The sequence below is a fragment of the Salvelinus fontinalis genome, unplaced genomic scaffold (assembly GCF_029448725.1).
Source record: "Salvelinus fontinalis isolate EN_2023a unplaced genomic scaffold, ASM2944872v1 scaffold_1044, whole genome shotgun sequence".
NCBI classification, from domain to species: Eukaryota; Metazoa; Chordata; class Actinopteri; order Salmoniformes; family Salmonidae; genus Salvelinus; species Salvelinus fontinalis.
In genome coordinates this window covers 41170-63683 of record NW_026601253.1, presented here as the reverse complement: position 1 = coordinate 63683, position 22514 = coordinate 41170, and the positions used below count along the sequence as shown (strand labels likewise).

The window sequence follows — 22514 nt, the reverse complement described above, 5'->3', positions numbered from 1 at the left end:
AAATGCAAGTTGACAACCGTGATATTAGTTAGCACTGACACCATTAAACCCAATTCTAGCAGCCTCATATGTACCAACCCCAAACACTCAGTTCCACAACAATCAAGTTTAAATGAACAAGAACCCATTCCACATCATGTGATGCTACTAGCATAATTTGACCAAATGTAGCTTAAGTCAAATGGTAATTTAAGCACATGGGTCAAAGTAGACATATTGCTGATGCCAAAGCATGGTTATAATGCAAAATAAATGTTGCCATCACCAGTTACTCATGTCAGGTCAAAGACCTCAACTCCAAGTAGGAACCGTCAAAACAAAACTGAGGACACAATTATTACAGTTAGCGTTTAATTGAGCCAAAACAAGAAATTGCAGTTACACACACAACCTGGACAAAAAACCCATGAACTCTTGCATGGACCCCGAGCACCATGTCCCACATCAGATATCCATGTTTGTGGTCAACGGGGGCTGAGATGCAGAAGTCAACAGTTCCTCAATGGCATGGTCAGACGGGCCGGTGGCAGCTTCAGAGGTAGCGTCGTCCGACGGGCCGGTGGCAGCTTCAGAGGTAGCGTCGTCCGACGGGCCGGTGGCAGCTTCAGAGGTAGCGTCGTCCGACGGGCCGGTGGCAGCTTCAGAGGTAGCGTCGTCCGACGGGCCGGTGGCAGCTTCAGAGGTAGCGTCGTCCGACGGGCCGGTGGCAGCTTCAGAGGTAGCGTCGTCCGACGGGCCAGTGGCAGCTTCAGAGGTAGCGTCGTCCGACGGGCCAGTGGCAGCTTCAGAGGTAGCGTCGTCCGACGGGCCAGTGGCAGCTTCAGAGGTAGCGTCGTCCGACGGGCCAGTGGCAGCTTCAGAGGTAGCGTCGTCCGACGGGCCAGTGGCAGCTTCAGAGGTAGCGTCGTCCGACGGGCCAGTGGCAGCTTCAGAGGTAGCGTCGTCCGACGGGCCAGTGGCAGCTTCAGAGGTAGCGTCGTCCGACGGGCCAGTGGCAGCTTCAGAGGTAGCGTCGTCCGACGGGCCAGTGGCAGCTTCAGAGGTAGCGTCGTCCGACGGGCCAGTGGCAGCTTCAGAGGTAGCGTCGTCCGACGGGCCAGTGGCAGCTTCAGAGGTAGCGTCGTCCGACGGGCCAGTGGCAGCTTCAGAGGTAGCGTCGTCCGACGGGCCAGTGGCAGCTTCAGAGGTAGCGTCGTCCGACGGGCCAGTGGCAGCTTCAGAGGTAGCGTCGTCCGACGGGCCAGTGGCAGCTTCAGAGGTAGCGTCGTCCGACGGGCCAGTGGCAGCTTCAGAGGTAGCGTCGTCCGACGGGCCAGTGGCAGCTTCAGAGGTAGCGTCGTCCGACGGGCCAGTGGCAGCTTCAGAGGTAGCGTCGTCCGACGGGCCAGTGGCAGCTTCAGAGGTAGCGTCGTCCGACGGGCCAGTGGCAGCTTCAGAGGTAGCGTCGCCCGGCGGGCCAGTGGCAGCTTCAGAGGTAGCGTCGCCCGACGGGCCAGTGGCAGCTTCAGAGGTAGCGTCGTCCGACGGGCCAGTGGCAGCTTCAGAGGTAGCGTCGCCCGACGGGCCAGTGGCAGCTTCAGAGGTAGCGTCGCCCGACGGGCCAGTGGCAGCTTCAGAGGTAGCGTCGCCCGACGGGCCAGTGGCAGCTTCAGAGGTAGCGTCGCCCGACGGGCCAGTGGCAGCTTCAGAGGTAGCGTCGCCCGACGGGCCAGTGGCAGCTTCAGAGGTAGCGTCGCCCGACGGGCCAGTGGCAGCTTCAGAGGCAGCGTCGCCCGACGGGCCAGTGGCAGCTTCAGAGGCAGCGTCGTCAGACGGGCCAGTGGCAGCTTCAGAGGTAGCGTCGTCAGACGGGCCAGTGGCAGCTTCAGAGGTAGCGTCGTCAGACGGGCCAGTGGCAGCTTCAGAGGTAGCGTCGTCAGACGGGCCAGTGGCAGCTTCAGAGGTAGCGTCGTCAGACGGGCCAGTGGCAGCTTCAGAGGTAGCGTCGTCAGACGGGCCAGTGGCAGCTTCAGAGGTAGCGTCGTCAGACGGGCCAGTGGCAGCTTCAGAGGTAGCGTCGTCAGACGGGCCAGTGGCAGCTTCAGAGGTAGCGTCGTCAGACGGGCCGGTGGCAGCTTCAGAGGTAGCGTCGTCAGACGGGCCGGTGGCAGCTTCAGAAGTAGCGTCGTCAGACGGGCCGGTGGCAGCTTCAGAGGTAGCGTCGTCAGACGGGCCGGTGGCAGCTTCAGAGGTAGCGTCGTCAGACGGGCCAGTGGCAGCTTTTGAGGTAGCGTCGTCAGAGGACAGGGCATCATTTGCCGTAGAGCTACCGTGGTTTGGAGAAGCTTGGGATTCTACTTCATTAGTCTCGAAATACTCTAGAGAGAAAACATAAAGGAACAGTTGGGTATTCTACAGCAACACAGCTGTTCTACACGGTCTAAGCCAAATTGCCATTTGAATGTTGAGCAACATGAACCCAACACAGATTTCAAAGTATATGTTTCAGGCCGTACCTTCTCTGTCTTGTTTAGCGTCAGACCCTATGGATCGGAGCAAGGCCAGGGCATGCACAATGGAGACGTCATTTGATGACAGCTCTGAAAAACGTAGGTTAAGGTACACAAGCAAAATCAAAGGGTTTGACAACATTATTTAGACATCTAAGTTACTCTATGGTGTTGAATGAGTGTCAAGCACAGCAGCACCATAGACACAGTACAAAGCTAGAAGGGTTGTGGAAAGAAACACTTACCTCCAAGTCTCCTCTGCAGAGAGACTTGCTCTTGCTTCTGGGACTTTCCAACAGGGTAACAAGAAACTGAGGAGAAAGTGTTGACGGAAAATATCTACATATATTAATAATAGCAGATGACCAATGCGGAACAGACAGTCACATTGTAACCTCCAACTGATAAAGTAAAGCATATTTCCCAAACAAATCCCTTCAATCCAAATAAAACATTAGTGAACCAACCTTTCACAACCCCCACAGTCACCACAAAGAGCAGCAGTTCTCTCACACCTCCCATGATCATGAAAATAGTCTGTGTTATCAACAGGTAATGTCTTCCCATGGCCTGTATGAGGCTTATATAGGCCACTAATGACCTTTTACCTGACAAACATGACTTAACGATCAATTAACATGCTTGATTGAGGTGTTACATTCAGATAGAAATAGACCATGTAGAACGTATGTTGATTCTGGTGGGCAGGCAATCTTTTCTACTCCATATATTGCATTTATATCTGTAATGTTTAACCCTAATGGTCTCAGATCAGCAGTAAAAAGAAGTAGGCCTAATTATTTTAGGTGTAATCTTCAAAGATATTAGGGGGAAATAAACACTGTACTCAAATCCACTTTTTACAATGCTCCTGGGAAATGGGTAGGCCTCCACCATATAGTCCTCATAGTTTTACAGCTGTGTTATATTCCTTTATTTACATAGATCACATACATAAATATATATGTTAGCTGTAGGTAGCTTTGGGATAAAATTCCCATATTGTATTGTTACTAACATAAGTCATAATATATCATATTTTACTCATTTGCTCTGTAGGAGGTTCGTCATATGAAGGACATTCAAGTGGGTGTGACCCCTAAACTGTAGGAGGGGCTCAGTGGGGTGACAGACATCCTGTAAGGGATCTCCAGCTAGTGTCTGAGGACCTGTAGGAGGCTGTGTCTACAGCTGTGGGGCAGGACAAGCATGGTAACCTAACCTCAATGTATGAAGGATTTTATTGTTAGGGATAGTAACCTCCAATCTTTTAAAATATGTCTCTGTGTCTCTCCACCAATCTCCCTTCTCTTCCCCATCCCCCAACCCACTTCAGTAGGTTCAGCCCAGGATAAGTGCACCATCCTGGCTGTGATCCCCAGTCCAGCTGCTCCATGTAACCTAGTTCGGAAGCAGGACCTCAGCGAATGTATGTGGTTGTTCCTTACTTTAACATAAAACTATCATAGATATTATGTACACCTAATTGTCTTCTCACATGTTCCCTTCGCCCTCCTCCTCAGACCGCTGCACCCTGACCTTTGACCCTTGTACGGCCAACGATCACCTGCTCCTCTCCCAGGAGAACGTACGAGGGCATCCCCAGGAAGGAAAAGGGGAAACGGTGTATGGTGGGAATGAACGATCTTCCCTAGAGCCTCCAGCTGGATGAGCGCCAGCTGAGCACCTGGCACAATGGGTGCCTGTGTAACCGATGTGAAATGGCTAGCTAGGTAGCAGTGGTGCGCGCTAGCAGCCTTTCAGTCGGTGACGTCACTTGCTCTGAAACCTTGAAGTAGTGGTTCCCCTTGCTCTGCAAGGGCCGAGGCTTTTGTGGAGCGATGGGTAACGATGCTTCGTGGGTGACTGTTGTTGATGTGTGCAGAGGGTCCCTGGTTCACGCCCGGGTCGGGGCGAGGGGACGGACTAAAGTTATACTGTTACACCTGGAAGCGGTGGATGGCCACTGTCACCACTCCCGCATTAGAATGCTGCTGGACTACGAGGCTGGAAAACTGACGAACTACGGAGACGGGCAGACACGGTGCATGCCTCGCCTTCACTCAGGAGCTGTTCCCGACCTGTTGCCACGACGACAACACGAAAGGGGATGACGTGACCTAACCATCTCATATGGGACTATTCTCCGTAACCATATACTTAGATAGACATCGTATCATTGTATCTTTTATTTATTTATTTTATTTCACCTTTATTTAACCAGGTAGGCAAATTGAGAACACGTTCTCATTTACAATTGCGACCTGGCCAAGATAAAGCAAAGCAGTTCGACACATACAACAACACATAGTTACACATGGAGTAAAACAAACATACAGTCAATAATACAGTGAAAAATAAGTCTATATACAATGTGAGCAAGTGAGGTGAGATAAGGGAGGTGAAGGCAAACAAAATATATATATAAATAAATAAAAATATAAAAAAGGCCATGGTGGCGAAGTAAATACAATATAGCAAGTAAAAAAAAACTGGAATGGTTGGTTTGCAGTGGAAGAAAGTGCAAAGTAGAGATAGAAATAATGGGGTGCAACGGAGCAAAATAAATAAATAAATACAGTAGGTAAAGATGTAGTTGTTTGGGCTAAATTATAGATGGGCTATGTACAGGTGCAGTAATCTATGAGCTGCTCTGAAAGCTGGTGCTTAAAGCTAGTGAGGGAGATAAGTGTTTCCAGTTTCAGAGATTTTTGTAGTTCGTTCCAGTCATTGGCAGCAGAGAACTGGAAGGAGAGGCGGCCAAAGGAAGAATTGGTTTTGGGGGTGACCAGAGAGATATACCTGCTGGAGCGCGTGCTACAGGTGGGTGCTGCTATGGTGACCAGCGAGCTGAGATAAGGGGGGACTTTACCTAGCAGGGTCTTGTAGATGACCTGGAGCCAGTGGGTTTGGCGACGAGTATGAAGCGAGGGCCAGCCAACGAGAGTGTACAGGTCGCAGTGGTGGGTAGTATATGGGGCTTTGGTGGCAAAACGGATGGCACTGTGATAGACTGCATCCAATTTATTGAGTAGGGTTTTGGAGGCTATTTTGTAAATGACATCACCGAAGTCGAGGATTGGTAGGATGGTCAGTTTTACAAGGGTATGTTTGGCAGCATGAGTGAAGGATGCTTTGTTGCGGAATAGGAAGCTAATTCTAGATTTAACTTTGGATTGGAGATGTTTGATGTGAGTCTGGAAGGAGAGTTTACAGTCTAACCAGACACCTAGGTATTTGTAGTTGTCCACATATTCTAAGTCAGAGCCGTCCAGAGTAGTGATGTTGGACAGGCGGGCAGGTGCAGGCAGCGATCGGTTGAAGAGCATGCATTTAGTTTTACTTGTATTTAAGAGCAGTTGGAGACCACGGAAGTAGAGTTGTATGGCATTGAAGCTCGCCTGGAGGGTTGTTAACACAGTGTCAAAAGAAGGGCCAGAAGTATACAGAATAGTGTCGTCTGCGTAGAGGTGGATCAGAGACTCACCAGCAGCAAGAGCGACATCATTGATGTATACAGAGAAAAGAGTCGGCTTGAGAATTGAACCCTGTGGTACCCCCATAGAGACTGCCAGAGGTCCGGACAACAGGCCTTCCAATTTGACACACTGAACTCTGTCTGCGAAGTAGTTGGTGAACCAGGCGAGACAGTCATTTGAGAAACCAAGGCTGTTGAGTCTGCCGATAAGAATACGGTGATTGACAGAGTCGAAAGCCTTGGCCAGGTCGATGAAGACGGCTGCACAGTAATGTCTTTTATCGATGGCGGTTATGATATCGTTTAGTACCTTGAGCGTGGCTGAGGTGCACCCATGACCAGCTCGGAAACTGGATTGCACAGCGGAGAAGGTACGGTGGGATTCGAAATGGTCAGTGATCTGTTTATTAACTTGGCTTTCGAAGACTTTAGAAAGGCAGGGCAGGATGGATATAGGTCTATAACAGTTTGGGTCTAGAGTGTCACCCCCTTTGAAGAGGGGGATGACCGCGGCAGCTTTCCAATCTTTAGGGATCTCGGACGATACGAAAGAGAGGTTGAACAGACTGGTAATAGGGGTTGCAACAATGGCGGCGGATAATTTTAGAAAGAGAGGGTCCAGATTGTCTAGCCCAGCTGATTTGTACGGGTCCAGTTTTTGCAGCTCTTTCAGAACATCTGCTAACTGGATTTGGGTGAAGGAGAAGCTGGGGAGGCTCGGGCAAGTAGCTGCGGGGTGTGCGGAGCTGTTGGCCGGAGTTGGGGTAGCCAGGAAGAAAACATGGCCAGCCGTAGAGAAATGCTTATTGAAATGTTCGATTATCATGGATTTATCGGTGGTGACCGTGTTACCTAGCCTCAATGCAGTGGGCAGCTGGGAGGAGGTGCTCTTGTTCTCCATGGACTTTACAGTGTCCCAAAACTTTTTGGAGTTAGAGCTACACTGTGCAAATTTCTGGTTGAAAAATCTACCAGACACAGTCTGGTACCAATCAACATGACAGCCTTGAGTTGGGGAGGAGTGAGCACTTTGGGGTAGCGGTCAGGTCAGATGAAGTGAGGAAGAACAGATATCACAAAGGTTCTGTCTAGCAACAGAGATGCATTGGCTGTTCAGAGGTGTAGGAGTAGACTCAGCATAGGAGAAAGGATTAAATATCAGTGCTTGTGTGAATATGTTTTTTGTCTAATGCAGCTGTCTTGACCCTCTGGGAAGAATAAACTTGGTTTAAGCTTTCATAGTGTCCGTCGAGTTTTTACTCTGAGAATTAGAACCTAACAGTTGGCACTGCGAGCAGGGTTCACCACGATTTGCAGTCGAACTAGAGATTCTGAATCAGTGAAACAGAAACAAGGTAGGCACAGTTCCTACACCTGTTATCACTAATTCTGACATCTTGGGGAGATGAGAGTCGTACGCTGAACCAATTATAGGGTACGGACCTAGAAAGCCTGAGCTTATTCAGTAGTCCCATTGTAATTATGACCGGTCGTAGTCTTAGGGGGTAAGACCCGGGTGGGGTTGGTTACCTGCTAATACCTGTAACGAGTGGGTGAAAGTCTCAGCCGCAGTGGACATGCGGCAGTAGAGTGGGTGTGGATGGATAAAATGACATGCTTGTGTACTAGGATAAAAAGTTGCCATTCAGGGTTAGAAGAAAAGCATTAAGATACTCGAACGCTGTTGGATTTGGTTGTATTAGCAATAAAGAGAGCAATAAAGAGAGGTTGGTTTTATGCCCTGTTAAGGTGGGGAACCATGACAGATTATGTGGAAATAGGAAGACAAGTGTGAATCATTTTGGTAATGTGTGTTATCAACAACAGTGATATTTGAACAGATTGGAGATGACTATGAATAACAATAAAATCCTTCATACAGTGAGGTTAGGTTAGGTTACCATGCTTGTCCTGAACCACAGCTGTAGACACAGCCTCCTCCAGGTCCTCAGACACTAGCTTGGAGATCCGTTACAGGATGTCTGTCACCCCACTGAGCCCCTATTGCAGGTTAGGGGTCACATCCACTTGAATGTCCTTCATATGACGAACCTCCTACAGAGCAAATTAGGAAAATATGATATATTATGATTTATGTTAGTAACAATACAATATGGGAATTTTATCCCAAAGCTACCTACAGCTAACATATATATTTATGTATGTGATCTATGTAAATAAAGGAATATAACACAGCTGTAAAACTGTGAAGGACTATATGGTGGAGGCCTACCCATTTCCCAGGAGCATTGTAAAAAGTGGATTTGGGTACAGTGTTTATTTCCCCCTAATATCTTTGAAGATTACACCTAAAATAATTAGGCCTACTTCTTTCTACTGCTGATCTGAGACCATTAGGGTTAAACATTACAGATATAAATGCAATATATGGAGTAGAAAAGATTGCCTGCCCAACATACATTCTACATGGTCTATTTCTATCTGAATGTAACACCTCAATCAAGCATGTTAATTGATCGTTAAGTCATGTTTGTCAGGTAAAAGGTCATTAGTGGCCTATATAAGCCTCATACAGGCCATGTGAAGACATTACCTGTTGATAACACAGACTATTTTCATGATCATGGGCGGAGTGAGAGAATTGCTGCTCTTTGTGGTGACTGTGGGGGTTGTGAAAGGTTGGTTCACTAATGTTTTATTTGGATTGAAGGGATTTGGTTGGGAAATAATTTTATCTTTATCAGTTGGAGATAAAAATTTGACTTAATGTTTGTTCCGCTTTGGTCGTCTGCTATTATTAATATATGTAGCTATTTTGTGTCAACTCAACTTCTGTCAACACTTTCTCCTTAGTTTCTTGTTACCCTGTTGGAAAGTCCCAGAAGCTAGAGCAAGTCTCTCTGCAGAGGAGACTTGGAGGTAAGTGTTTCTTTCCACAACCCTTCTAGCTTTGTACTGTGTCTATGGTGCTGCTGTGCTTGACACTCATTCAACACCATAGAGTAACTCAGTTGTCTAAATAATGTTGTCAAACCCTTTGATTTGGTCATTTTGCTTGTGTACCTTAACCTACGTTTTTCAGAGCTGTCATCAAATGACGTCTCCATTGTGCATGCCCTGGCCTTGCTCCGATCCATAGGGTCTGACGCTAAACAAGACAGAGAAGGTACGGCCTGAAACATATACTTTGAAATCTGTGTTGGGTTCATGTTGCTCAACATTCAAATGGCAATTTGGCTTAGACCGTGTAGAACAGCTGTGTTGCTGTAGAATACCCAACTGTTCCTTTATGTTTTCTCTCTAGAGTATTTCGAGACTAATGAAGTAGAATCCCAAGCTTCTCCAAACCACGGTAGCTCTACGGCAAATGATGCCCTGTCCTCTGACGACGCTACCTCAGAAGCTGCCACTGGCCCGTCTGACGACGCTACCTCTGAAGCTGCCACTGGCCCGTCTGACGACGCTACCTCTGAAGCTGCCACCGGCCCGTCTGACGACGCTACCTCTGAAGCTGCCACTGGCCCGTCTGACGACGCTACCTCTGAAGCTGCCACCGGCCCGTCTGACGACGCTACCTCTGAAGCTGCCACCGGCCCGTCTGACGACGCTACCTCTGAAGCTGCCACCGGCCCGTCTGACGACGCTACCTCTGAAGCTGCGACCGGCCAGTCTGACGACGCTACCTCTGAAGCTGCGACCGGCCCGTCTGACGACGCTACCTCTGAAGCTGCGACCGGCCCGTCTGACGACGCTACCTCTGAAGCTGCGACCGGCCCGTCTGACGACGCTACCTCTGAAGCTGCCACCGGCCCGTCTGACGACGCTACCTCTGAAGCTGCCACCGGCCCGTCTGACGACGCTACCTCTGAAGCTGCCACCGGCCCGTCTGACGACGCTACCTCTGAAGCTGCCACCGGCCCGTCTGACGACGCTACCTCTGAAGCTGCCACCGGCCCGTCTGACGACGCTACCTCTGAAGCTGCCACCGGCCCGTCTGACGACGCTACCTCTGAAGCTGCCACCGGCCCGTCTGACGACGCTACCTCTGAAGCTGCCACCGGCCCGTCTGACGACGCTACCTCTGAAGCTGCCACCGGCCCGTCTGACGACGCTACCTCTGAAGCTGCCACCGGCCCGTCTGACGACGCTACCTCTGAAGCTGCCACCGGCCCGTCTGACGACGCTACCTCTGAAGCTGCCACCGGCCCGTCTGACGACGCTACCTCTGAAGCTGCCACCGGCCCGTCTGACGACGCTACCTCTGAAGCTGCCACCGGCCCGTCTGACGACGCTACCTCTGAAGCTGCCACCGGCCCGTCTGACGACGCTACCTCTGAAGCTGCCACCGGCCCGTCTGACGACGCTACCTCTGAAGCTGCCACCGGCCCGTCTGACGACGCTACCTCTGAAGCTGCCACCGGCCCGTCTGACGACGCTACCTCTGAAGCTGCCACCGGCCCGTCTGACGACGCTACCTCTGAAGCTGCCACCGGCCCGTCTGACGACGCTACCTCTGAAGCTGCCACCGGCCCGTCTGACGACGCTACCTCTGAAGCTGCCACCGGCCCGTCTGACGACGCTACCTCTGAAGCTGCCACCGGCCCGTCTGACGACGCTACCTCTGAAGCTGCCACCGGCCCGTCTGACGACGCTACCTCTGAAGCTGCCACCGGCCCGTCTGACGACGCTACCTCTGAAGCTGCCACCGGCCCGTCTGACGACGCTACCTCTGAAGCTGCCACCGGCCCGTCTGACGACGCTACCTCTGAAGCTGCCACCGGCCCGTCTGACGACGCTACCTCTGAAGCTGCCACCGGCCCGTCTGACGACGCTACCTCTGAAGCTGCCACCGGCCCGTCTGACGACGCTACCTCTGAAGCTGCCACCGGCCCGTCTGACGACGCTACCTCTGAAGCTGCCACCGGCCCGTCTGACGACGCTACCTCTGAAGCTGCCACCGGCCCGTCTGACGACGCTACCTCTGAAGCTGCCACCGGCCCGTCTGACGACGCTACCTCTGAAGCTGCCACCGGCCCGTCTGACGACGCTACCTCTGAAGCTGCCACCGGCCCGTCTGACGACGCTACCTCTGAAGCTGCCACCGGCCCGTCTGACGACGCTACCTCTGAAGCTGCCACCGGCCCGTCTGACGACGCTACCTCTGAAGCTGCCACCGGCCCGTCTGACGACGCTACCTCTGAAGCTGCCACCGGCCCGTCTGACGACGCTACCTCTGAAGCTGCCACCGGCCCGTCTGACGACGCTACCTCTGAAGCTGCCACCGGCCCGTCTGACGACGCTACCTCTGAAGCTGCCACCGGCCCGTCTGACGACGCTACCTCTGAAGCTGCCACCGGCCCGTCTGACGACGCTACCTCTGAAGCTGCCACCGGCCCGTCTGACGACGCTACCTCTGAAGCTGCCACCGGCCCGTCTGACGACGCTACCTCTGAAGCTGCCACCGGCCCGTCTGACGACGCTACCTCTGAAGCTGCCACCGGCCCGTCTGACGACGCTACCTCTGAAGCTGCCACCGGCCCGTCTGACGACGCTACCTCTGAAGCTGCCACCGGCCCGTCTGACGACGCTACCTCTGAAGCTGCCACCGGCCCGTCTGACGACGCTACCTCTGAAGCTGCCACCGGCCCGTCTGACGACGCTACCTCTGAAGCTGCCACCGGCCCGTCTGACGACGCTACCTCTGAAGCTGCCACCGGCCCGTCTGACGACGCTACCTCTGAAGCTGCCACCGGCCCGTCTGACGACGCTACCTCTGAAGCTGCCACCGGCCCGTCTGACGACGCTACCTCTGAAGCTGCCACCGGCCCGTCTGACGACGCTACCTCTGAAGCTGCCACCGGCCCGTCTGACGACGCTACCTCTGAAGCTGCCACCGGCCCGTCTGACGACGCTACCTCTGAAGCTGCCACCGGCCCGTCTGACGACGCTACCTCTGAAGCTGCCACCGGCCCGTCTGACGACGCTACCTCTGAAGCTGCCACCGGCCCGTCTGACGACGCTACCTCTGAAGCTGCCACCGGCCCGTCTGACGACGCTACCTCTGAAGCTGCCACCGGCCCGTCTGACGACGCTACCTCTGAAGCTGCCACCGGCCCGTCTGACGACGCTACCTCTGAAGCTGCCACCGGCCCGTCTGACGACGCTACCTCTGAAGCTGCCACCGGCCCGTCTGACGACGCTACCTCTGAAGCTGCCACCGGCCCGTCTGACGACGCTACCTCTGAAGCTGCCACCGGCCCGTCTGACGACGCTACCTCTGAAGCTGCCACCGGCCCGTCTGACGACGCTACCTCTGAAGCTGCCACCGGCCCGTCTGACGACGCTACCTCTGAAGCTGCCACCGGCCCGTCTGACGACGCTACCTCTGAAGCTGCCACCGGCCCGTCTGACGACGCTACCTCTGAAGCTGCCACCGGCCCGTCTGACGACGCTACCTCTGAAGCTGCCACCGGCCCGTCTGACGACGCTACCTCTGAAGCTGCCACCGGCCCGTCTGACGACGCTACCTCTGAAGCTGCCACCGGCCCGTCTGACGACGCTACCTCTGAAGCTGCCACCGGCCCGTCTGACGACGCTACCTCTGAAGCTGCCACCGGCCCGTCTGACGACGCTACCTCTGAAGCTGCCACCGGCCCGTCTGACGACGCTACCTCTGAAGCTGCCACCGGCCCGTCTGACGACGCTACCTCTGAAGCTGCCACCGGCCCGTCTGACGACGCTACCTCTGAAGCTGCCACCGGCCCGTCTGACGACGCTACCTCTGAAGCTGCCACCGGCCCGTCTGACGACGCTACCTCTGAAGCTGCCACCGGCCCGTCTGACGACGCTACCTCTGAAGCTGCCACCGGCCCGTCTGACGACGCTACCTCTGAAGCTGCCACCGGCCCGTCTGACGACGCTACCTCTGAAGCTGCCACCGGCCCGTCTGACGACGCTACCTCTGAAGCTGCCACCGGCCCGTCTGACGACGCTACCTCTGAAGCTGCCACCGGCCCGTCTGACGACGCTACCTCTGAAGCTGCCACCGGCCCGTCTGACGACGCTACCTCTGAAGCTGCCACCGGCCCGTCTGACGACGCTACCTCTGAAGCTGCCACCGGCCCGTCTGACGACGCTACCTCTGAAGCTGCCACCGGCCCGTCTGACGACGCTACCTCTGAAGCTGCCACCGGCCCGTCTGACGACGCTACCTCTGAAGCTGCCACCGGCCCGTCTGACGACGCTACCTCTGAAGCTGCCACCGGCCCGTCTGACGACGCTACCTCTGAAGCTGCCACCGGCCCGTCTGACGACGCTACCTCTGAAGCTGCCACCGGCCCGTCTGACGACGCTACCTCTGAAGCTGCCACCGGCCCGTCTGACGACGCTACCTCTGAAGCTGCCACCGGCCCGTCTGACGACGCTACCTCTGAAGCTGCCACCGGCCCGTCTGACGACGCTACCTCTGAAGCTGCCACCGGCCCGTCTGACGACGCTACCTCTGAAGCTGCCACCGGCCCGTCTGACGACGCTACCTCTGAAGCTGCCACCGGCCCGTCTGACGACGCTACCTCTGAAGCTGCCACCGGCCCGTCTGACGACGCTACCTCTGAAGCTGCCACCGGCCCGTCTGACGACGCTACCTCTGAAGCTGCCACCGGCCCGTCTGACGACGCTACCTCTGAAGCTGCCACCGGCCCGTCTGACGACGCTACCTCTGAAGCTGCCACCGGCCCGTCTGACGACGCTACCTCTGAAGCTGCCACCGGCCCGTCTGACGACGCTACCTCTGAAGCTGCCACCGGCCCGTCTGACGACGCTACCTCTGAAGCTGCCACCGGCCCGTCTGACGACGCTACCTCTGAAGCTGCCACCGGCCCGTCTGACGACGCTACCTCTGAAGCTGCCACCGGCCCGTCTGACGACGCTACCTCTGAAGCTGCCACCGGCCCGTCTGACGACGCTACCTCTGAAGCTGCCACCGGCCCGTCTGACGACGCTACCTCTGAAGCTGCCACCGGCCCGTCTGACGACGCTACCTCTGAAGCTGCCACCGGCCCGTCTGACGACGCTACCTCTGAAGCTGCCACCGGCCCGTCTGACGACGCTACCTCTGAAGCTGCCACCGGCCCGTCTGACGACGCTACCTCTGAAGCTGCCACCGGCCCGTCTGACGACGCTACCTCTGAAGCTGCCACCGGCCCGTCTGACGACGCTACCTCTGAAGCTGCCACCGGCCCGTCTGACGACGCTACCTCTGAAGCTGCCACCGGCCCGTCTGACGACGCTACCTCTGAAGCTGCCACCGGCCCGTCTGACGACGCTACCTCTGAAGCTGCCACCGGCCCGTCTGACGACGCTACCTCTGAAGCTGCCACCGGCCCGTCTGACGACGCTACCTCTGAAGCTGCCACCGGCCCGTCTGACGACGCTACCTCTGAAGCTGCCACCGGCCCGTCTGACGACGCTACCTCTGAAGCTGCCACCGGCCCGTCTGACGACGCTACCTCTGAAGCTGCCACCGGCCCGTCTGACGACGCTACCTCTGAAGCTGCCACCGGCCCGTCTGACGACGCTACCTCTGAAGCTGCCACCGGCCCGTCTGACGACGCTACCTCTGAAGCTGCCACCGGCCCGTCTGACGACGCTACCTCTGAAGCTGCCACCGGCCCGTCTGACGACGCTACCTCTGAAGCTGCCACCGGCCCGTCTGACGACGCTACCTCTGAAGCTGCCACCGGCCCGTCTGACGACGCTACCTCTGAAGCTGCCACCGGCCCGTCTGACGACGCTACCTCTGAAGCTGCCACCGGCCCGTCTGACGACGCTACCTCTGAAGCTGCCACCGGCCCGTCTGACGACGCTACCTCTGAAGCTGCCACCGGCCCGTCTGACGACGCTACCTCTGAAGCTGCCACCGGCCCGTCTGACGACGCTACCTCTGAAGCTGCCACCGGCCCGTCTGACGACGCTACCTCTGAAGCTGCCACCGGCCCGTCTGACGACGCTACCTCTGAAGCTGCCACCGGCCCGTCTGACGACGCTACCTCTGAAGCTGCCACCGGCCCGTCTGACGACGCTACCTCTGAAGCTGCCACCGGCCCGTCTGACGACGCTACCTCTGAAGCTGCCACCGGCCCGTCTGACGACGCTACCTCTGAAGCTGCCACCGGCCCGTCTGACGACGCTACCTCTGAAGCTGCCACCGGCCCGTCTGACGACGCTACCTCTGAAGCTGCCACCGGCCCGTCTGACGACGCTACCTCTGAAGCTGCCACCGGCCCGTCTGACGACGCTACCTCTGAAGCTGCCACCGGCCCGTCTGACGACGCTACCTCTGAAGCTGCCACCGGCCCGTCTGACGACGCTACCTCTGAAGCTGCCACCGGCCCGTCTGACGACGCTACCTCTGAAGCTGCCACCGGCCCGTCTGACGACGCTACCTCTGAAGCTGCCACCGGCCCGTCTGACGACGCTACCTCTGAAGCTGCCACCGGCCCGTCTGACGACGCTACCTCTGAAGCTGCCACCGGCCCGTCTGACGACGCTACCTCTGAAGCTGCCACCGGCCCGTCTGACGACGCTACCTCTGAAGCTGCCACCGGCCCGTCTGACGACGCTACCTCTGAAGCTGCCACCGGCCCGTCTGACGACGCTACCTCTGAAGCTGCCACCGGCCCGTCTGACGACGCTACCTCTGAAGCTGCCACCGGCCCGTCTGACGACGCTACCTCTGAAGCTGCCACCGGCCCGTCTGACGACGCTACCTCTGAAGCTGCCACCGGCCCGTCTGACGACGCTACCTCTGAAGCTGCCACCGGCCCGTCTGACGACGCTACCTCTGAAGCTGCCACCGGCCCGTCTGACGACGCTACCTCTGAAGCTGCCACCGGCCCGTCTGACGACGCTACCTCTGAAGCTGCCACCGGCCCGTCTGACGACGCTACCTCTGAAGCTGCCACCGGCCCGTCTGACCATGCCATTGAGGAACTGTTGACTTCTGCATCTCAGCCCCCGGCCCGTCTGACCATGCCATTGAGGAACTGTTGACTTCTGCATCTCAGCCCCCGTTGACCACAAACATGGATATCTGATGTGGGACATGGTGCTCGGGGTCAATGCAAGAGTTCATGGGTTTTTTGTCCAGGTTGTGTGTAACTGCAATTTCTTGTTTTGGTTCAATTAAACGCTAACTGTAATAATATTGTCCTCAGTATTGTTTTGACGGTTCCTACTGAGTTGAGGTCTTTGACCTGACATGAGTAACTGGTGATGGCAATATATGTCTACTTTGACCCCTGTGCTTAAATTACCATTTGGCACTTTAAGCTACATTTGGTCAAATCATGCTAGTAGCATCACATTATGTGGAATGGGTTCTTGTTCATTTAAACTTGATGGTTGTGGAACTGAGTGTTTGGGGTTGGTACATATGAGGCTGCTAGAATTGGGTTTAATGGTGTCAGTGCTAACTAATATCACGGTTGTCAACTTGCATTTAAATGACTCTGCTGGGTGTCTTCTCTCGTAACTGACTTGGTTTCCTATTAGTGAAAGCTTAAATATAAAACCAGCTCTCGTATCATTAGGCCATCGTTTTGGCGGGGTGTCTTCATATCCCAGTGCCAATAAATAAGTCAATGCTAACCTGTCTTAGCTGGCAGGTTGCTATCAGGTCCAGGCTCTCCCAGAGTTGCTTGTAGCGCCGCTAACCTAGGATTTGAGGGCAGGAACAGTTAGACCAGGATTTCCCACCCACTCTGATTTACATGGGATAAACCATTGGAAGAAACTGGTAAATTTCTATGAGAAGCGTGAGGAAGTTTGTTCATACAGGCCTTCTCTAGCCGCATGATGAACGCTCAGGGTGTGCGTCGTAGCAAACCGTACCTAGTCGCCATGAATTAAAAAAGCACGTACACGCAACCTTTAAATGCAGTTAATACAGCAACAAAATTGGGTCACACTTTTGAGCTACCGGTAGGTATCTGCTGTAATTAAACACCAACGCTCCTTCCATGGCCTCCAACTGCTCCTAAACGCTAGTAAAACCAAATGCATGATTTTCAACCGTTCGCTGCCCGCACCCGCCCGACTAGCATCACTACTCTGGACGGTTCTGACCTAGAATACGTGGACAACTACAAATACCTAGGTGTCTGGCTAGACTGTAAAATCTCCTTCCAAACTCAAATCAAACATCTCCAATCCAATCAAATCTAGATTCGGCTTTCTATTTCGCAACAATGCCTCCACTCACGCCGCCAAACTTACCCTAGTAAAACTGACTATCCTACCATTCCTCGACTTTGGCGATGTCATCTACAAAATAGCTTCCAATACTCTACTCAGCAAACTGGATGCAGTCTATCACAGTGCCATCCGTGTTACCAAAGCCCCTTATACCACCCATCACTAAGACCTGTATGCTCTTGTCGGCTGGCCCTCGCTACATATTCGTCGCCAGACCCACTGGCTCCAGGTCATCTATAAGTCTATGCTAGGTAAAGCTCCGCCTTATCTCAGCTCACTGGTCACGATAACAACACCCACCTGTAGCACGCGCTCCAGCAGGTATATCTCACTGGTCATCCCCAAAGCCAACACCTCTTTTGGCCGCCTTTCCTTCCAGTTCTCTGCTGCCAGTGACTGGAACGAATTGCACAAATCGCAGAAGCTGGAGACTTACATTTCACTCACTAACTTTAAATATCAGCTATCTGAGCAGCTAACCGATCACTGCAGCTATACATAGTTCATCTGTAAATAGCCCACCCCAATCTACCCACCTCATCCCCATATTGTTTTTATTTACTTTACTGCTCTTTTGCACACCAGTATCACTACTTGCTCATCTATCACTCCAGTGTTAGTCTGCAAAATGTTTATTACTTTGAAACTATGGCCTATTTATTGCCTTACCTCACGCCATTTGCACACACTGTATAGACTTCTTTTTTTCTATTGTGTTATTGACTGACTCTGTGTTGTTGTTTGTGTCGCACTGCTTTGCTTTATCTTGGCCAGGTCGCAGTTGTAAATGAGAACTTGTTCTCAACTAGCTTACCTGGTTAAATAAAGGTGAAATAAACAAAAAATCCCAGAGGATCCCAGATGGCTAACAATAACATAACCTGACATAACGTAAACGTTATACATTAAGCTCTCTCCCTCAGTGACATGAATTAGTATATTTCATATTCTCAGAACCCAACAGTAGGTTTTAAGGTGTGGCTGCATGTTTGTCGTGGACGCATTGTCACTCTTGATGTTCTTTTTCCAGATTGCAAGTGAAACACCTTTAGATGTAAGTGCCAGTTGGTAACTTTCTCACACTTGCTTGTTTAAGGTATGGATGCAACACCCCAGTATGTCTGCAGGGGCTGGTCACTGAGATTTACCATGTTTCACATGCTACTAGACTAACCTTCCAAGTAAATATGTTACAAGTCTGAACTGGCCATCCTGGTCTTTCCTCAACTAATTGAAACCTCAGGGACAGACATGCTAAACGACTTTGATGTCAGAGCTCCCATCAGCCCTCTACACCTCGCTGTGAGTAAAGCCTACCTGCTCCTGAAGTGGTCTCCATATGACAAATGGTACCCTATTCCCTCTTTAGTACACTACTTTTGACCAGATCCTTATAGGCCCTGATCAAAAGTAGTTAACTACATAGGGAATAGGGTGCTATCTGGGATGCAGGCGTGGTGTTGATTTTCCACAGGAAGTTGACTGTCCAGACAGACTCACACACCAAATTCCTATCTATTCCTGATTAGTGTGAAATACATGCATATTCTACACAGTGATGATGAGGAAGATTTCCTTATTTTGCCATTTGAGGTAATCAACCTCAGAGGAGAAGTAGAGTGTTTGTTTCTCAATCCCACACTTGGCAGGGACCTCAGATTTTGATGCTGGGCGGGAGCAAAAATGGGCTCCCGATTGAAAGACTCTGGTCTACTTTAGAGGTCTAGCACTGTATTTCTGTTCGGGCGTACCACTGGTCTACTATAGGACATTGATTATATTAAGAGTGTATATCTATTCAGGCGTACCACTGGACTTTGCTTGAGACTGTGTTTGTGTTTCTATTCAGGCGTACCACGGCCACCACCATGCTATGGAGGTCCTGGTTCAGTCTCTGCTGGATCTAGACGTGAGGGACAGCCAGGGGCGCACCCTCTGGACCTGTCTGCCTCTTGGAACTATAGGGGGTGCTGTTCCGCATTAGCATATTTGTGTCTCCAAATTAAACTGCCTCGTGCTAAATTCTTGATCGTACAATATGCATATTATTGTTATTATTGGATAGAAAACACCTTCTAGTTTCTATAGAAGTTGAAATTTTGTCTCTGAGTGGTACAGAACAATTTCTACAGCACTTTTCATGACAGGGTTCAGATTTCAAAATTTTTTACCTCTGATCTGGGGTCTGTTTTTAAGGCGACAGTGAATGCTATGAAGAAACCGACACTGCCTACGTCTTCCTCTGGGTGTCTGTACGTCATCACGCTTTCAATGGAATCGATGGGATATTCACAGCCATTATAAAAGACCAAAATGTATAGAGACCGCCCTTTCTCGTCGTGCGCCTGAAGCGTGAAGGACATCGGACCTGCCTCGTTCCAAATCGTTTTCTAACCAGCAATATTTCTCCGGTCATGTTTTTACTCGTTATAGGTGTTAAAAACATCATAATGTAGTTAATTTGAACCGTTTTATAGCAATTTATATCCGTTTAGTGCGATTTTGAGGAATTTATTTGTTGTGCACTCTGAAACTTTGGACACGTTTTGGGGTGTCGGTCGTTGGTGGTGGACATTTCGAAGGACAGAGGACATCTATCGACCAAAAGACGTTTATAACATAGAAAGGATACATTGCCCAAGAATCTGATGGAAGAACAGCTCAAAGTAAGCAATATTTAATATGATAAATCGTGTTTCTGTCGAAATATTTTAAACGCATATTTCGCCATTTTGTTTGGTATAGCTTCACTTGGCGAACCCTGTATTGAAAAGTAAGGATAATTTTAAAAATGTAAATCAGCGGTTGCATTAAGAACTAATTTGTCTTTCGATTCCTGTAAACCCTGTATTTTTTAGTCAAGTATATGATTAGCTATTAATTAAACTAGATCACTCTGAAAGATGGCGACCGACATTTTCAGGCTTGTTTTGCTACTATTTTCATTGTGTAACCACGGTTTTGTATGGCTAAATATGCACCTTTTCGAACAAACTGTATATGTATATTGTAAAATGATGTTACAGGAGTGTCATCGGAAGAATTCTGAGAAGGTTAGTGAAAAAATTAATATCTTTTGGCGATGTTGACTTTTATCGCTCACTTTGGCTAGAATCAATGCTGGGCTGCTATGTGCTATGTGCTATGCTAATATAACGATTTATTGTGTTTTCGCTGTAAGACACTTAGAAAATCTGAAATATTGTCTGTATTCACAGGATCTGTGTCTTTCGATTAGTGTATGCTGTGTATTTTTACGAAATGTTTGATGATTAGTAGTTAGGTAAACACGTTGCTCATTGTAATTATTCTAGTCCATTTGTGACGGTGGGTGCAATTGTAAACTATGCCATCTACCTGAAATATGCACTTTTTTCTAACAAAACCTATCCCATACCATAAATATGTTATCAGACTGTCATCTAATGAGTTTTTTTGTTGGTTAGGGGCTATAAATATCTTAGTTTAGCCGAATTGGTGATGGCTACTGGTGTTGGTGGACAAATAAAAGATGGTGGATTATGCTAATGTGTTTTTAGGTAATAGATGTACATCTTTACATATTGTGTCTTCCCTGTAAAACATTTTAAAAATCGGAAATGGTGGCTTTATTCACAAGATCTGTATCTTTCATCTGGTGTCTTGGACTTGTGATTTAATGATATTTAGATGCTACTATCTACTTGTGAAGCTATGCTAGCTATGCTAAACAGTGTGTGGGGGGTGGGGGGTGCTCCCGGATCCGGGTTTCTGAGGCAGTAATGCCATGTGGAGTGTGTTGACGTCCTCATCAACCAGGGAGCCTCCATCCTGGTTAAATACTTCACCCTAAAGAGGACCCCCATCCACGCTGCAGGTACACATAGGATATCACACAGAGCTTCTGTAATTAAAAAGTTTTCCTGACCAAGATGGCCATTTGTTTGGTAATGTTGCTAGGACGACAATGTCCACTCTAGGGATGTTACATGGTATAGTGTGAACATGCCCACTAGACACTGATCTAAGGTCAGTTTTTGTCATGTTTTCCACTAATGATTGAGGATCTAGGGAGGGTAAGCTGATCCTAGATCAGTGCACAGGGGAGACTTCTATCCAGAGCCAGGTACACAGCTAGCAGGTGACAGGCTTCGATGGCCTCAGCCCCAAAATTCTTTATTATCTGCTGTGTTAACATCTTGAGGATGTCATCTACCAACACCATTGTTCTACAAATCTGTCTGTTCATGTGAAGGTTATAGTCATCCAGCAATCTGCTCATATCCTCTCTGTTTATCCTCCTCCAGCTACCAACGGTCAATCATCTCACATTCTTATATCCTCTCTGTTTATGCTCCTTTAGCTACCAACGGTCAATCATCTGACATTCTTATGTCCTCTCTGTTTATGCTCCTTTAGCTACCAATGGTCAATCATCTGACATTCTTATGTCCTCTCTGTTTATCCTCCTCTAGCTACCAAGGGTCAATCATCTGACATTCTTATATCCTCTCTGTTTATCCTCCTCTAGCTACCAACGGTCAATCATCTGACATTCTTATATCCTCTCTGTTTATCCTCCTCTAGCTACCAACGGTCAATCATCTGACATTCTTATATCCTCTCTGTTTACATCATTTACATTTACATTTAAGTCATTTAGCAGACGCTCTTATCCAGAGCGACTTACAAATTGGTGCATTCACCTTATGACATCCAGTGGAACAGCCACTTTACAATAGTTTATCCTCCTCTAGCTACCAACGGTCAATCATCGGACATTCTTATATCCTCTCTGTTTATCTTCCTCTAGCTAACAACGGTTATTCGGAGTGTTTGCGTTTGCTGATTGGAAATGCTGACCTCCAGAGTGCAGTGGACGTTCAAGACGGGAATAGACAGTAACTCATTTGGGTTTCGGATACAATTCCTTAAATAAAGAGATTTTGACACTAGGCTTTCATCCCAAATGGCAACCTATACCCTACTTGATGCACTACTTTAAACCAAAGCCCTATGGGCTCAGGTCAACAGTAGTGTACGATATAGGGAATAGGTTGCCATTTGGGACTCAGCCTGGTTATTACCAGTTTGTAATATGACCTGTTGTCTTGTGTATCAGAACCCCTCTGATGCTGTCGGTGCTGAGCGGACACACAGACTGTGTATACTCATTGCTCAACAAGGGAGCCAGAGACAAATGGCACAGAACAGCTCTACACAGAAGGGTAGTGAGGAGAGCTGGCTGTACGCGCTCACACACAGAAAGAGAGGGGGAGGCTTGTTCTGATCTAGGGATGGGGCCATTGAACTACTAGGGATGGCTTTGGTGTGGGATCTAGCATGGAATATAA

At 51.8% G+C, this 22514-nt stretch overlaps 2 protein-coding genes across 2 annotated transcripts; one reads left to right on the top strand and one right to left on the bottom strand.

Annotated features, from left to right (window-relative positions):
- Positions 1-334: 334 nt before the first annotated feature.
- LOC129848535 (polysialoglycoprotein-like) lies at positions 335-3056 on the bottom strand. The gene is made up of 4 exons (XM_055915698.1): positions 2957-3056; positions 2735-2800; positions 2496-2579; positions 335-2357 (listed from the first exon to the last, which is right to left on the bottom strand). The coding sequence occupies exons 1-4, from the start codon at positions 3054-3056 to the stop codon at positions 445-447; spliced, it is 2163 nt and encodes a 720-aa protein (XP_055771673.1). The 3' UTR covers positions 335-444.
- A 5455-nt stretch (positions 3057-8511) lies between these two features.
- LOC129848532 (mucin-19-like) lies at positions 8512-15978 on the top strand. Its single transcript, XM_055915690.1, has 7 exons — positions 8512-8606; positions 8782-8847; positions 9011-9094; positions 9233-10794; positions 11053-12846; positions 13213-14934; positions 15940-15978. The coding sequence occupies exons 1-7, from the start codon at positions 8546-8548 to the stop codon at positions 15976-15978; spliced, it is 5328 nt and encodes a 1775-aa protein (XP_055771665.1). The 5' UTR covers positions 8512-8545.
- Positions 15979-22514: the final 6536 nt, after the last annotated feature.

Bases quoted from the DNA above. Each gene is read 5' to 3' on its own strand.
- LOC129848535 (XM_055915698.1), bottom strand. From the start codon at position 3,056: ATGGGAAGACATTACCTGTTGATAACACAGACTATTTTCATGATCATG. The intron at 2,801-2,956 runs GTTGGTTCACTA...CTTTCTCCTCAG, and splicing joins GACTGTGGGGGTTGTGAAAG to TTTCTTGTTACCCTGTTGGA. The intron at 2,580-2,734 runs GTAAGTGTTTCT...TACGTTTTTCAG, and splicing joins TCTGCAGAGGAGACTTGGAG to AGCTGTCATCAAATGACGTC.
- LOC129848532 (XM_055915690.1), top strand. From the start codon at position 8,546: ATGATCATGGGCGGAGTGAGAGAATTGCTGCTCTTTGTGGTGACTGTG. The intron at 9,095-9,232 runs GTACGGCCTGAA...TTTTCTCTCTAG, and splicing joins CGCTAAACAAGACAGAGAAG to AGTATTTCGAGACTAATGAA. The intron at 14,935-15,939 runs GCTACCTCTGAA...TCTGCATCTCAG, and splicing joins CCACCGGCCCGTCTGACGAC to CCCCCGGCCCGTCTGACCAT.